The sequence below is a fragment of the Gobio gobio genome, assembly GCF_949357685.1.
Source record: "Gobio gobio genome assembly, chromosome: 23".
Taxonomy (NCBI): domain Eukaryota; kingdom Metazoa; phylum Chordata; class Actinopteri; order Cypriniformes; family Gobionidae; genus Gobio; species Gobio gobio.
Window position 1 is genome coordinate 42,746,824 of NC_137119.1, and position 14,139 is coordinate 42,760,962.

Sequence of the window (14,139 nt, forward strand, 5' to 3'; positions counted from 1 at the left end):
AAAAAGCTTTCAAAATATGAAATATATGCCTCCTAAAACACCTGAAGATATTCACAAAATATTCATCAATATTCATAATTGATATATATATATAACGTTGAAATGCCCTCGCTGATGTGCAGGTGATGTTGGAGGCGTCTCTGCTCGTGATGGCTCAAGGCTTCCTTCAGTTAAAGCAGATTCCCAGAGCCAGAAACTTCCTCAAGCGCCTCAGCAGGATGGAGAGGAGCGATGCAAACGCTGATCTCCTAGAGAGCGCCGGCCTGCTCTTGGCTGACATGTACATAAAGATGGGAAAATACACACAAGTGGACAAACTGCTCGACAGCTGCATACGACATAATAAGGTGTGTCTGTAATAAACGGTGCACCTGGTTTGTACGAATCCTGAAAATGCACACAAAACGTTAATGTGAATATCAGAATTTTAGATGTGCAATTTCAAAAAACATGTTTATTGATTGTACCTGAGAATACAAGTAAATATGTAGGTAAGCTTTGTTTATTAAGTGTTTAAAAACCGTGTTTACAAAGTGCTTTATGGAGAGAAATACATGTGTGCATTCACAGAACAGAAAAACATACACACATGCATTATAGAAATAAGATAATATAATAAAATACAACAATAAATCAAGGCCCGAGTGAACAAATGTGTTTTGAGATACTTTTTTAAAAATGCATTATATTTCTTATATTTAGTCGATATAATTAATAGTAAATAATGAATATTAATATAGTACATAAATATAAAGTAAATATAATATATTAATACATACATGCATATATATATATACATATACATATACATATACATACCCAATTTAAAATAAATGTGGCTATATTAGGTAAATAAAATTGTTAATACTAATAATAATGATAATTAGAAATGCATTCGATTTTAAAAATAGTATATTTAAATATTAAATCATTTTAAATTATTTATTTTTATTATTTTTCTGAAATAAATTATTTTGAATTTTTATACATAAATGTAAAGTAAATATAATATAGTAATTTATATATATATATATATATATATATATATATATATATATATATATATATATACACACACACACACACACATATTCTGTATATATACAATATAATGTATAATTTCTTTATATGTTCTATATTTATTTATTTATTTATTCAATACAATGTGTAGTAAAGAAATAAATAAAGTAAAAAGTAAATAAATATAATTAATAGTAAATTATAATTAGTAATTATATTTACATATATTAAATAGTTAAATATATTTTTAAATGTATTAAATATATTACATAATGTTAGGATAATAATTTCACAGAGAGATTAATAAATTTAGCTATATTAGATAAATGAAATTGAAAAATGAAATGAAATACATTAGATTTTAAAAATGGTTTATTTTTCTGAAATAAATTATTCTGAATTTTTTTAAATAATATTTTTCAGAAAATAATAAGTAATAGGGTTAGGGTTAGGGTAATAGGGTAAGTAATCCTCCAAAAATTATCATAGAGAAATGTTAGTGTTTGGACAATAAATGAACATTAAGATGTAAAGAATGTAGAAAGTGCTTGTGTGTGTGTGTGTGTGTGTGTGTGTGTGTTTGAACATTTATAAAACTTGTAACTATAATAGAAAGCCCTTTAGTTTACGTTTATAGCAGTGACAAAATAAAATGAGTTTATGTAGATCTGAAACGCGCGTGTGTGTGCGTGTGTGTGCGTGTGTGTGTGCGTGTGTGTGTGCGTGTGTGTGCGTGTGTGTGCGTGTGTGTGCGTGTGTGTGCGTGTGTGTGCGTGTGTGTGCGTGTGTGTGTGTGTGTGTGTGTGTGTGTGTGTGTGTGTGTGTGTGTGTGTATGTATGTGTGAATGTGTGTGTCTGTATGTGTGCGTGTGTGTGCGTGTGTGTGCGTGTGCGTGCGTGTGTGTGTGTGTGTGTGTGTGTGTGTGTATGTATGTGTGAATGTGTGTGTCTGTATGTGTGAATGTGTGTGTGAATGTGTGTGTATGTATGTGTGAGTGCTTAGATAAAAGTCAGTCTGAGATTTGAGCGAATCATATAATATTTGGATGATCAATCAAAAGTATTTTGACAGCAGGACTAGATTTTTCTTGGCTTTTCACAACTTTAGAAACAACTTTTCTCCCGTTTCTTCCCTGTTGAGCGCTCAGTCGTGCAGTAAAGCGTACGAGTATCAGGGCTTGATGATGGAGAGCGAGCAGAGATACAGAGATGCAGCGCTGCAGTACGAGCTGGCCTGGAGATACAGCCACAGCGCTGATCCCGCAGTCGGTGAGCCTTCATTACTCCTGTGGGAATGAGACCTGCTCTTCCTGATCTTCCTGCTCTTCCTGCTCTTCCTGCTCTTCCTGCTCTTCCTGATCTTCCTGATCTTCCTGATCTTCCTGCTCTTCCTGCTCTTCCTGATCTTCCTGATCTTCCTGCTCTTCCTGCTCTTCCTGCTCTTCCTGATCTTCCTGCTCTTCCTGCTCTTCCTGCTCTTCCTGATCTTCCTGCTCTTCCTGCTCTTCCTGATCTTCCTGCTCTTCCTGCTCTTCCTGCTCTTCCTGCTCTTCCTGATCTTCCTGCTCTTCCTGCTCTTCCTGCTCTTCCTGATCTTCCTGATCTTCCTGCTCTTCCTGCTCTTCCTGATCTTCCTGCTCTTCCTGCTCTTCCTGATCTTCCTGATCTTCCTGATCTTCCTGCTCTTCCTGCTCTTCCTGATCTTCCTGATCTTCCTGATCTTCCTGCTCTTCCTGATCTTCCTGCTCTTCCTGATCTTCCTGCTCTTCCTGCTCTTCCTGATCTTCCTGATCTTCCTGATCTTCCTGCTCTTCCTGCTCTTCCTGATCTTCCTGCTCTTCCTGCTCTTCCTGATCTTCCTGATCTTCCTGATCTTCCTGCTCTTCCTGATCTTCCTGCTCTTCCTGCTCTTCCTGATCTGCCCTCACAGCTGCTGTTCTCTCATTGGCAGGATTCCGGCTGGCCTTTAACTGTCTGAAGGGCAAGAGCTACACCCAGGCGGTCGATGTGTGTCGGCAGGTTTGTGATGTCTGAAATTAGGGCCGGGTAAAAAATATCGATTTCTCGATTTTAATTGATTATCACTTTTACAAAACAATATCGATTCTTAAAAGGATTAGTTCACTTTTAAATAAACTTTTGCTGACATTTTATTCACATGTCAGCCAAGATGTCCATGTCTTTCTTTCTGCAGTCCAAAAGAAATTAAGGTTTTGGATGAAAACAGTCCAGGGTTTTTCTCCATATAATGGACTTCAATGGGCTCCAAACGGTTCAAGGTCCAAATGACAGTTTCAGTGCAGCTTTAAACGACACCAGATGATGAATAAGGGTCTGATCTAGACAAACCATCAGTTTCTGAGAGAAACCCAGCAGTATTTATGCTATTATTTTACCTCTTATCAGACGAGCGTGATCATCTCTGAGCTCCGCCATAACTTCTGGAAAGTGAGGTCAAATACGAGCGTGGTCATAGATATATCGATAGTAGATGCCTCATTCTACTGATCCGTGCAGTCGCTAATGAGGCATCTACATCTATGACCACGATCTAATTTGACCTTACTTGCCGAAAGTTATGGCCCACAGAAATCCATTATATGGAGAAAAACCCTGGACTGTTTTCATCCAAAACCTTCATTTCTTTTCGACTGCAGAAAGAAAGACATGGACATCTTGGATGACATGGGGGTGAGTAAATTATCAGCAAAAGTTTATTTAAAAGTGAACTAATCCTTTAAATCCCAAGAATCGATTAGTCTATTTTTTTTTTTTGTACAAAATTCAAAAGCATAAATACCGTTTTGGCTCTGCTGCAGCTCAGCTCAAGAGAAGCAGCAGATGAACGGATCTTCTCTTCCGCTTTATACCAGTAACAGCGCGAAATAAACACAAATGAGCTTCTGAAAGTGTTAAAAGATACAAGACAACTAACCGAAATCCATATCATGTCACATAGAATCACTCAATCAGTGTTTCAACCGCAGAAAGACGTCAGTAAACGGGTTACAAGTAAACAATGTCCTGTAACGTCACAGCTACCTCAGAAAAACCATATCCAGTGTCCATAAACTCGTTAGTCAGCTAGAAAAAATAACTAGAGACATGGGCGGATCTACAGAGGTGCCCCCCCACTCTAGAGCCTTGCCCCCCCCAGCTGCCCCCCTAACTTTGATGATCCAAAAACTGTACTTGTAAAAACAACCCGCCAGTATGTCCAATACATTTACCAAAAGTGAACCATTTAATTTTTTATTTTAAATGTATTAAAATTAAAATACATAAAATAACCCTCCCCCCGCCCCTTAAATACAGAGCCCCTGAAGGTGAAGTGAGTTTCCCCAGGTGTAGTTTAAACACACGCTTAACTTAAAATTACATTTGTAATGAATGTATTGAATGCTAAAGACGAGCGAGTCTATTACGTTAGCCAAAATCAGCGGTTGTGATTCGTAAGAGCACTCTTCCCTTTGATTAGCCTAATTTTGATTTTAGTAAAGACAAGAACAGCTTTTTAAAAAAATATAAAAATATTGTATCCATAACTGCCAAATCTCACGCATTCACCGTGAGACACGCGCAATTGACACTTTTCACGCTCTCACGCACAGAAAAATCGCGAAGCAAAGAGGACACGGAGACCGACAGACAAGACCGAGCTTAGGGTTACTTATGATATTAAAAAAAAACTCAGCTCTCAGATTCTGTCACTTTTATTACGAAATTCAAACAATAAATGCCGTTTTGGCGCTTGTAAATGTTACGTGACAGATCCCTAGCTGCACGTGGACCGATCATCTCTACTAGCTAATAGTAAATAAACACGAATGAACAATGTTGAAAGAAACAGTAGCCTAAAACTTACCTAAATGTATATTCCTCATACATAATATCGACCAATCAATCTAACAAAGGGGTCAATAAAACAACTGGAGAACAATTATGGCACATAACATTTACCTCAGGAGAGCCATTTAATGATTATGATTTAATGATTTAGCCATTTAGGCTATAGCACATTAGTTGGCTAGAAATGTGCTATAGTCGAGAGTATTTTGCTAAATATGTGTAGTGTACCATATTACATATTACATATTTATTATATTTTTATTTATATAATTAAATAAAGTTGTTATTATAATAAAAAAACGCATTTTATGTAATTTGAGTTATTTTTAACCTTAAATAACACTGCCAGCTGATAGGGCTCTCTGTATGTTTACAGCATTAGGGGAGTCGTTTTTTCTTGAGATTAGGTACATCTTGTGTGCCTAATATTTATCCAAATGAGTCAATATTAAATCAAATCACAATAATTTAATTGAATTGAAATAACAAAAAAGTGTAGCTTACCAGAAATTGTACCATGTAAACACTGTAACATGTTGAGAAACACATAACGCTGTTTTTGAAACATTTTGCTGCAAAGCACAACAACAGTCGCCTTAAGCTTTCCTAAAAAAGATGGGTGATCATGGGTCATTTCATTTGTGGACTGTAATTATAAGTTTTTAATTATAATAAGAACTTGAGTATTGTCCACTGTTGTATATTTGTAGTCCACTGCATCTTGGACACAATTATGGTATTTGTTTATATTTTCATTTTGCTTTTTATACTGTTTTGTTTTGTTTGAACACTGGGCTTATTCCTGTTGTGAATTAAAAACCTTTGTAGTGTGTAAGGGCATGATTAAACAATACGTACTGTAGTTTAAAAGTGGTTTTGTGTTTGTTTTGTTAAAGCAATTCACATTCACCCTGCCACCCTGCCAAGACCTCTTGCCACCCCTTTGCCCCCCCATGTAAAATTTTCTAGATCCGCCACTGACTAGAGAGGAGCATTTTGATAATTTTATGCACCATTACACAGGATATTCATTGTCAATGTTCTTCAATATTTAATAAATCTGGCAAGTTTTTATGACAGCCACCCTTTAAATGTTTATATTTAAAAAATTAATTGGAGTAGAATTATGACTAAGTTATTCTAAAGTTAATATTATAACTTTATTATTATATATAAAAAAAAACATAATTTAGTGTCATTTGAGTGTTTGTATACAAATCCGTTAATTTGTACCTTCAGTATTAGTCGGCTAATGTAGTATCAACTGACTCCCATAGTTTACAACATCAGTTCAGAAATTAGTTTTCCTTGAGAACATTTTCCATGTATTTAACCTGATACAATCAGGGTATCTTGCGTCCATTCCAAATCCGTTTTCAATTAAAAAACAGAAAACGAAAAAACAAATCGTTTTTCTTTTTTTTCATTATTTTCAGAAAAACGAGATTTCTGCTTGATTTTTCGTTTTTCATTCAGAGGTAGAAAAATGTATAAACTGTTTGAATATTCGATTTCTACTCGTGGGCGGGAATTATACGCCCCTTTCTGCTGATTGGTCAGCCGAAGATCAAACTATTCCGTCATCGGTTCTTCCTCAGTTCCGCACAGCAGAATAAAAGTCCTGCGCTGCCACAGCTGTGCGGATTCTTAATGCTTTTATTGCAACTACATTTCATATATTTTTCTCATCAAACAACCAGACTAACGAATGGCTCGACACAACCCGTACCGGGGCAGAGCCTAGGCAGGGTTTTTTCGTGTAGATATAAATTCACCTCTTTGCATCAGCTGGCAGGATATATGACGGCTGTCATAGCCTACCTTGGTTAAATAAATAATTAAAAATAAATATTTTAAACACTAATACAAAAAGGAAAGAATAATGCGTTGCAGACAACCGGAGAAAAACAGATATTAAAAGACATACTCTTTTATTTTATGATATATGCCTGTTTTATTCAAATGGATTATAATTGATACCTCAAAAGGGTGTTTGTGTAGGCTACTGCTGCACACAAGATTTTCATTAAAGCCTCTAATATCTTGCCATTTCAGTTTGTTTCTCAAACCCAGTATACCTTCAGAGCGCTTGCAATATATAGCCTATGGCACGAGTTGCATATATGGATTATGTTACGAGATATTTGCATCCGCTTTTAAAAAAAGGGGCAAATGCGAGCAGGACATTTTTTTGTCTGTTTGTGTGTGTTCCGAAAAAAAGAAAGTAATAAGCATAACATAATTTTGTTATTACCTATTTTACACAGTTCCAATAAATTGCGATGGGTTAAATAAACGTAATAAACTGCAGATAAACGCACCAGTCAGGCGGGGACATGTTCAGGAAATACGCAGCAGTTATACTTTGAGTTTATTTCATATTGAGTAAATAAATGTCCAATGACCCCCATATAATTAGGGAGTGACAAAGTTAATGTGGGTGAGGATAATTAACACAATGTATAGCCTATAATGCATCCTATGCATTTTGTAATAATACAGCATATTTAATAAATGACCGTAGCCATATTTGCCAGAAAAGTCGCACCGAGTGTAGCCTAATTCACACGCCGGGTCATGTTGAGAGAGAAACACGCGAACGTAGCATTGTAGTAAAATCTGCATTTTATTATTAGCCTACATTCAGAAGTAGCCTAGTTTAAAATACCGGTAAATAAAATACAACATTAACATAGGCCTAATAAACACTATTAACACAGCTATGCGTATTTTACTTCCCTCATTACCAAATCCTTAAATTAATGTTATTAAGAAAAAAACAAGAATGAAAAATATAAGTAGCCATATAATAAAAAAATATACAGATCAAAATAGTCTAGCCTATATATTGTGCAATTTATTACAAACAACATTTAGTTTAAATACCAAGCCTAAATGAAATTATTTTAATAGAAACTGTATCGACGTTGGACTGTATCGGACATCTTTCATTCGGTCCAAAGTTTCCATATTTGCAATGTAACATTTGTTTATTTACTAGGCCTATTTATGTAAAGAAGGCTTCGTCCAGTCTAATATGCGCATAGGCTAAATCGATATCTTTACATGCAGAGATAGGTATGAGTTTGGAATAACAGCAAGTACTGGCACAATTTAATTAGTCTGTTGTACAATATTAAGGCTAAGCAGAATAACTTTTTATATGTTTGGTTTTATTTTGATAATGAACAGGCTGCGATGTCAAGTCAGCAATGCCAGAGTCTCCGGCACCATCACTTCATTTTTTCCTCATTGGAAGCAGTAAAATATTTATTTTATTTGTGTGCATTTAAAATTACTACAAAATGTCATGCCTTTGTAAAATAAAGAAAACATGATGCACTGCTTTAGCGCGTCTCGGTCTCATATGAACATCTCTCTGACGCACACCAGAAACATGAACTAAAATACAGCGGATAGACGCGCCTACTTTAAAAAGTCAACATTTCGATTATTTGACGTTCAATACATTATATAAGTCACTTTGGAATAAATCAGAGCATGTTTCGTGATAAAAAAACGTAACTTTACAGTCAGGAAAATTCAGTAGGATAGCCTAGCACAGTGGTTCTCAAACCTGTCCGGGGGGACCCCTCACCAGTGCACATTTTGCATGTCTTCTTATTTATTATGATTGTTATTTTTTGTGATTTTTATTGTTAACTTATTCGTTCTTTCTTGTTTTTAATTTAAGGGTAAAATGCCCTCCAGGATGGGGTATAAAATGCCCTCCAGGGTGGAGTAAAATGCCCTCCAGGGTGGGGTAAAATGCCCTCCAGGGCGGAGTAAAATTGCCTCCAGGATGGGGTAAAATGCCCTCCAGGATGGGGTAAAATGCCCTCCAGGATGGGGTAAAATGCCCTCCAGGGCGGAGTAAAATGCCCTCCAGGGCGGAGTAAAATGCCCTCCAGGGCGGAGTAAAATTGCCTCCAGGATGGGGTAAAATGCCCTCCAGGATGGGGTAAAATGCCCTCCAGGAAGGGGTAAAATGCCCTCCAGGGCGGAGTAAAATGCCCTCCAGGGCGGAGTAAAATTGCCTCCAGGATGGGGTAAAATGCCCTCCAGGATGGGGTAAAATGCCCTCCAGGAAGGGGTAAAATGCCCTCCAGGGCGGAGTAAAATGCCCTCCAGGGCGGAGTAAAATGCCCTCCAGGGCGGAGTAAAATCCCCTGGACCCTCTGACACTTTGCTGGTCTAAAGCCGCTGGTCTACACAGAAGAAAACCCTGCCTAGGCTCTGCCCCGGTACGGGTTGTGTCGAGCCATTCGTTAGTCTGGTTGTTTGATGAGAAAAATATATGAAATGTAGTTGCAATAAAAGCATTAAGAATCCGCACAGCTGTGGCAGCGCAGGACTTTTATTCTGCTGTGCGGAACTGAGGAAGAACCGATGACGGAATAGTTTGATCTTCGGCTGACCAATCAGCAGAAAGGGGCGTATAATTCCCGCCCACGAGTAGAAATCGAATATTCAAACAGTTTATACATTTTTCTACCTCTGAATGAAAAACGAAAAATCAAGCAGAAATCTCGTTTTTCTGAAAATAATGAAGAAAAAAAAAAAAAGAAAAACGATTTGTTTTTTCGTTTTCTGTTTTTTAATTGAAAACGGATTTGGAATGGATGCAAGATACCCTGATTTGATACATATCCAAAATAATCCATATTGAATCGAATCGAAAGCTTGTGAATCGAATCGAATTGTGAAATTTGTGTCAATACCCAGCCCTATCTGAAATGTATTTGTGAACACATTTGGGATTTTCTCTCCTGTTGTGCGGGCCTTGGTTTTCTCCGTTCTGAAAGCGATCTGTGAGGAATAATGTGTCATGTGAACACACTGAGCTGTGTGTGTGTGTGTGTGTGTGTGTGTGTGTGTGTGTGTGTGTGTGTGTGTGTGTGTGTGTGTGTGCAGGTGCTGCGGCAGCATCCAGATTACCCAGAGATCCACAGTGAGGTTCTGACCCGAGCTCAGCTCTCTCTCCGGCTGTGATACGGTCTGCATTCCAGTGGGATCCACATTTCCCTTCTAAAACACTTTAAACTAACACACACATCAGACTCAGACACTGGTGCTCAGTAGCTGTAGAGGTTTTCTGTTCCTCAGGAAAGCCTGCGATTAGAACAGCACCAGTGCATTTAATGACACTCCAAAAATACCTGATGTACAGAATATTGTTTTTTGAACTACAAATTTGTGTGGATGCAAACAAAATCGTGTGTGTGTGTGTGTGTGTGTGTGTGTGTGTGTGTGTGTGTGTGTGTGTGTGTGTGTGTGTGTGTGTGTGTGTGTGTGTGTGTGTGTGTGTGTGTGTGTGTGTGTGTGTGTGTGTGTGTGTGTGTGTGTGTGTGTGTGTATGTATATGTATGTATGTATGTGTGCATATATATGTGTGTGTATGTGTGTGTGTGGCCATTTATAAAACGTTTAACTCTAATTGAAAGCACTTTACAAAAGCTGTGACTCATAAAATTAGTTTATGAAGATCTGAAACACACGTACGTGTGTGTATCTATGCGTGTGTGTGTGTGTATATGCGTGTGTGTGTGTGTATCTGTGTGTGTGTATCTATGCGCGTGTGTGTGTATCTATGCGTGTGTTTCTATGTGTGTGTGTGTATCTGTGTGTGTGTATCTATGCGTGTGTGTGTATCTATGCGTGTGTGTATCTATGCGTGTGCGTGTGTGTATCTGTGTGTGTGTATCTGTGCGCGTGTGTGTGTATCTATGCGTGTGTATCTATGTGTGTGTGTATCTGTGTGTGTGTATCTATGCGTGTGTGTGTATCTATGCGTGTGTGTGTGTGTATCTATGCGTGTGCGTGTGTGTATCTGTGTGTGTGTATCTATGCGCGTGTGTGTGTATCTATGCGTGTGTATCTATGTGTGTGTGTGTGTATCTGTGTGTGTGTATCTATGCGTGTGTGTGTATCTATGCGTGTGTGTGTGTGAATCTATGCGTGTGCGTGTGTGTATCTGTGTGTGTGTATCTATGCGCGTGTGTGTGTATCTATGCGTGTGTATCTATGTGTGTGTGTGTATCTGTGTGTGTGTATCTATGCGTGTGTGTGTATCTATGCGTGTGTGTGTGTGTATCTATGCGTGTGCGTGTGTGTATCTGTGTGTGTGTATCTATGCGCGTGTGTGTGTATCTATGCGTGTGTATCTATGTTTGTGTGTGTATCTGTGTGTGTGTATCTATGCGTGTGTGTGTATCTATGCGTGTGTGTGTGTGTGTATCTATGCGTGTGCGTGTGTGTATCTGTGTGTGTGTATCTATGCGCGTGTGTGTGTATCTATGCGTGTGTATCTATGTGTGTGTGTGTATCTGTGTGTGTGTATCTATGCGTGTGTGTGTATCTATGCGTGTGTGTGTGTGTATCTATGCGTGTGCGTGTGTGTATCTGTGTGTGTGTATCTATGCGCGTGTGTGTGTATCTATGCGTGTGTATCTATGTTTGTGTGTGTATCTGTGTGTGTGTATCTATGCGTGTGTGTGTATCTATGCGTGTGTGTGTGTGTGTATCTATGCGTGTGCGTGTGTGTATCTGTGTGTGTGTATCTATGCGCGTGTGTGTGTATCTATGCGTGTGTATCTATGTGTGTGTGTGTATCTGTGTGTGTGTATCTATGCGTGTGTGTGTATCTATGCGTGTGTGTGTGTGTATCTATGCGTGTGCGTGTGTGTATCTGTGTGTGTGTATCTATGCGCGTGTGTGTGTATCTATGCGTGTGTATCTATGTGTGTGTGTGTATCTGTGTGTGTGTATCTATGCGTGTGTGTGTATCTATGCGTGTGTGTGTGTGTGTATCTATGCGTGTGCGTGTGTGTATCTGTGTGTGTGTATCTATGCGCGTGTGTGTGTATCTATGCGTGTGTATCTATGTGTGTGTGTGTATGTGTGTGTGTGTATCTATGCGTGTGTGTGTATCTATGCGTGTGTGTGTATCTATGTGTGTATGTGTGTATCTATGCGTGTGTGTGTGTGTGTGTATCTATGCGTGTGTGTGTGTGTATCTATGCGTGTGTGTGTATGTGTGTACGTATGTGTGAGTATGTATGTGTGTCTATGTGAGTATGCATGTGTTTGTGTCTGTCTGTCTGCTGTATGTCTGTGTGTGTGTGTGTGTGTGTGTGTGTGTGTGTGTGTGTGTGTGTGTGTGTGTGTGTGTGTGTGTGTGTGTGTGTGTGTGTGTGTGTGTGTGTGTGTGGACATTTATAAAACATTTAACTGTAATAGAAAGCCCTTTACAAAAGCAGTGTCAAAATAAAATTTATGAAGATCTGAAACACCTGCGTGTGTGTGTGTGTGTACGAATGTGTGTCTATGTATGTGTGTCTATGTGAGTGTGTGTGTCTATTTGAGTGTGTATATATGTGTGAGTGTGTGTGTGTGTGAACATTTATAAATCGTTTAACTGTAGAAAGCCCTTAGGTTACGTTTATAGCAGTGAAAAAATAAAATGAGTTTATGAAGATCTGAAACACGTGTGTGTGTCTGTTTGTGTGTGTGTGTGTGTGTGTGGACATTTATAAAACATTTAACTGTAATAGAAAGCCCTGTACAAAAGCAGTGACAAAATAAAATGTATGAAGATCTGAAACACGTGTGTGTGTGTGTGTGTGTGTATATGTGTGTGTACGTATGTGTGTCTATGTATGTGTGTCTATGTGAGTATGCGTGTGTTTGTGTGTGTGTGTCTATATGAGTGTGTATATATGCGTGTGTGTGTGTGAACATTTATAAAACGTTTAACTGTAGAAAGCCCTTAGGTTACGTTTATAGCAGTGAAAAAATAAAATGAGTTTATGAAGATCTGAAACGTGTGTGTGTCTGTTTTTGTCTGTATGTATGTGTGTGTGTGTGTGTGTGTGTGTGTGTGTGTGTGAACATTTATAAAACGTTTAACTGTAATAAAGCCCTTCGGTTACGTTTAGCAGTGACAAAATAAAAAGCGTTTCTGAAGATCTGAAACAACACATCAGTTGTTTGCCTTCACTTGTGCAGTATTGTCGTGTGTGTGTGTGTGTGTGTGTGTGTGTGTGTGTGTGTGTGTGTGTGTGTGTGTGTCCTCAGTCCTGCTGCAGGAGGCGCTGGTGAGCTCATCATGAACGGTGGAGCTGATTGGCCAATCAACTGTGAGGTATTTTTAGGCCATTTGTCAGGTACTTCTGAAACCGTTTAGACATAGGAGTAATAGTATGAAGTAAATTACGACTGTTTAGAAGAAAAGGTTTCACCTTCTTTTAGGCCATGAGTCTAATTCTAGATGTGCTGACATGTTTTAGCAATAAACCCTATAATGTTTGGCCCATCTCTTAAAAATGCACAAAAAATGTAAAGTTTATAAGTTTAGACAGAAATTTCTGCCTAATAATTTGGTTGTGCAACTGCTAAAAACACTTTATGCCTGAGAATAAAGTTATAATTATTTATTAGTTATATTTATTAGTAAATAATAATTATAGTAGTAAATTGTAAATATTAGTAATTTCTTATCTAAAATGTATCTAAATTATTTTTATATAAATGAATAAAATTGATTAATCGTGATTGATTACATCTAACATACAAGTTTGTGTGTATTTATATATATATATATATAATATATGTGCGTGTGTGTATATATGTGTATATAAATATGTATATATGTGTATATAATATATATATATATATATATGTGTGTGTGTGTGTGTGTGTGTGTGTGTGTGTGTGTGTGTGTGTGTGTGTGTGTGTGTGTGTGTGTGTGTGTGTATATATGTGTATATAAATATAAATATATATATATATATATATATGTGTATGTATATATGTATATATGTGTATGTGTGTATGTATGTATGTATGTATGCATGTGTATATATATATATGTGTGTGTGTGTGTGTGTGTGTATATATATATATATAAATATATATATGTATATATGTGCGTGTGTGTATATGTGTATGTATATATGTGTATATAATAAATAAATATATATATATATATATATATATATATATATATATATATATATATATATATATATATATATATATATATATATATATATATATATATATATATATATATATATATATATATATATATATATATATATATATATATATATATATATATATATATATATATATATATATATATATATATATATATATATATATATATATATATATATATATATGTATATATATATATATATATATATATATATATATATATATATGTATGTATGTGTGTATATATATATATATATTTATATTTATATT

General features: G+C 36.7%; 1 protein-coding gene across 1 annotated transcript in view; it reads left to right on the forward strand.

Annotated features, from left to right (window-relative positions):
• Window positions 1-9,861, forward strand: part of ttc21a (tetratricopeptide repeat domain 21A) — a gene marked incomplete at both ends in the record, with an annotated part of 43,507 nt that extends 33,646 nt beyond the window's left edge. Inside the window, 5 exons of the mRNA XM_079806847.1 lie at window positions 123-347; window positions 2,169-2,289; window positions 2,320-2,937; window positions 2,972-3,039; window positions 9,784-9,861. Of these exons, the coding sequence (XP_079662973.1) occupies window positions 123-347; window positions 2,169-2,289; window positions 2,320-2,937; window positions 2,972-3,039; window positions 9,784-9,861 (1,110 nt within the window). The remainder of the gene's footprint in view (window positions 1-122; window positions 348-2,168; window positions 2,290-2,319; window positions 2,938-2,971; window positions 3,040-9,783) is intronic.
• Window positions 9,862-14,139: the final 4,278 nt, after the last annotated feature.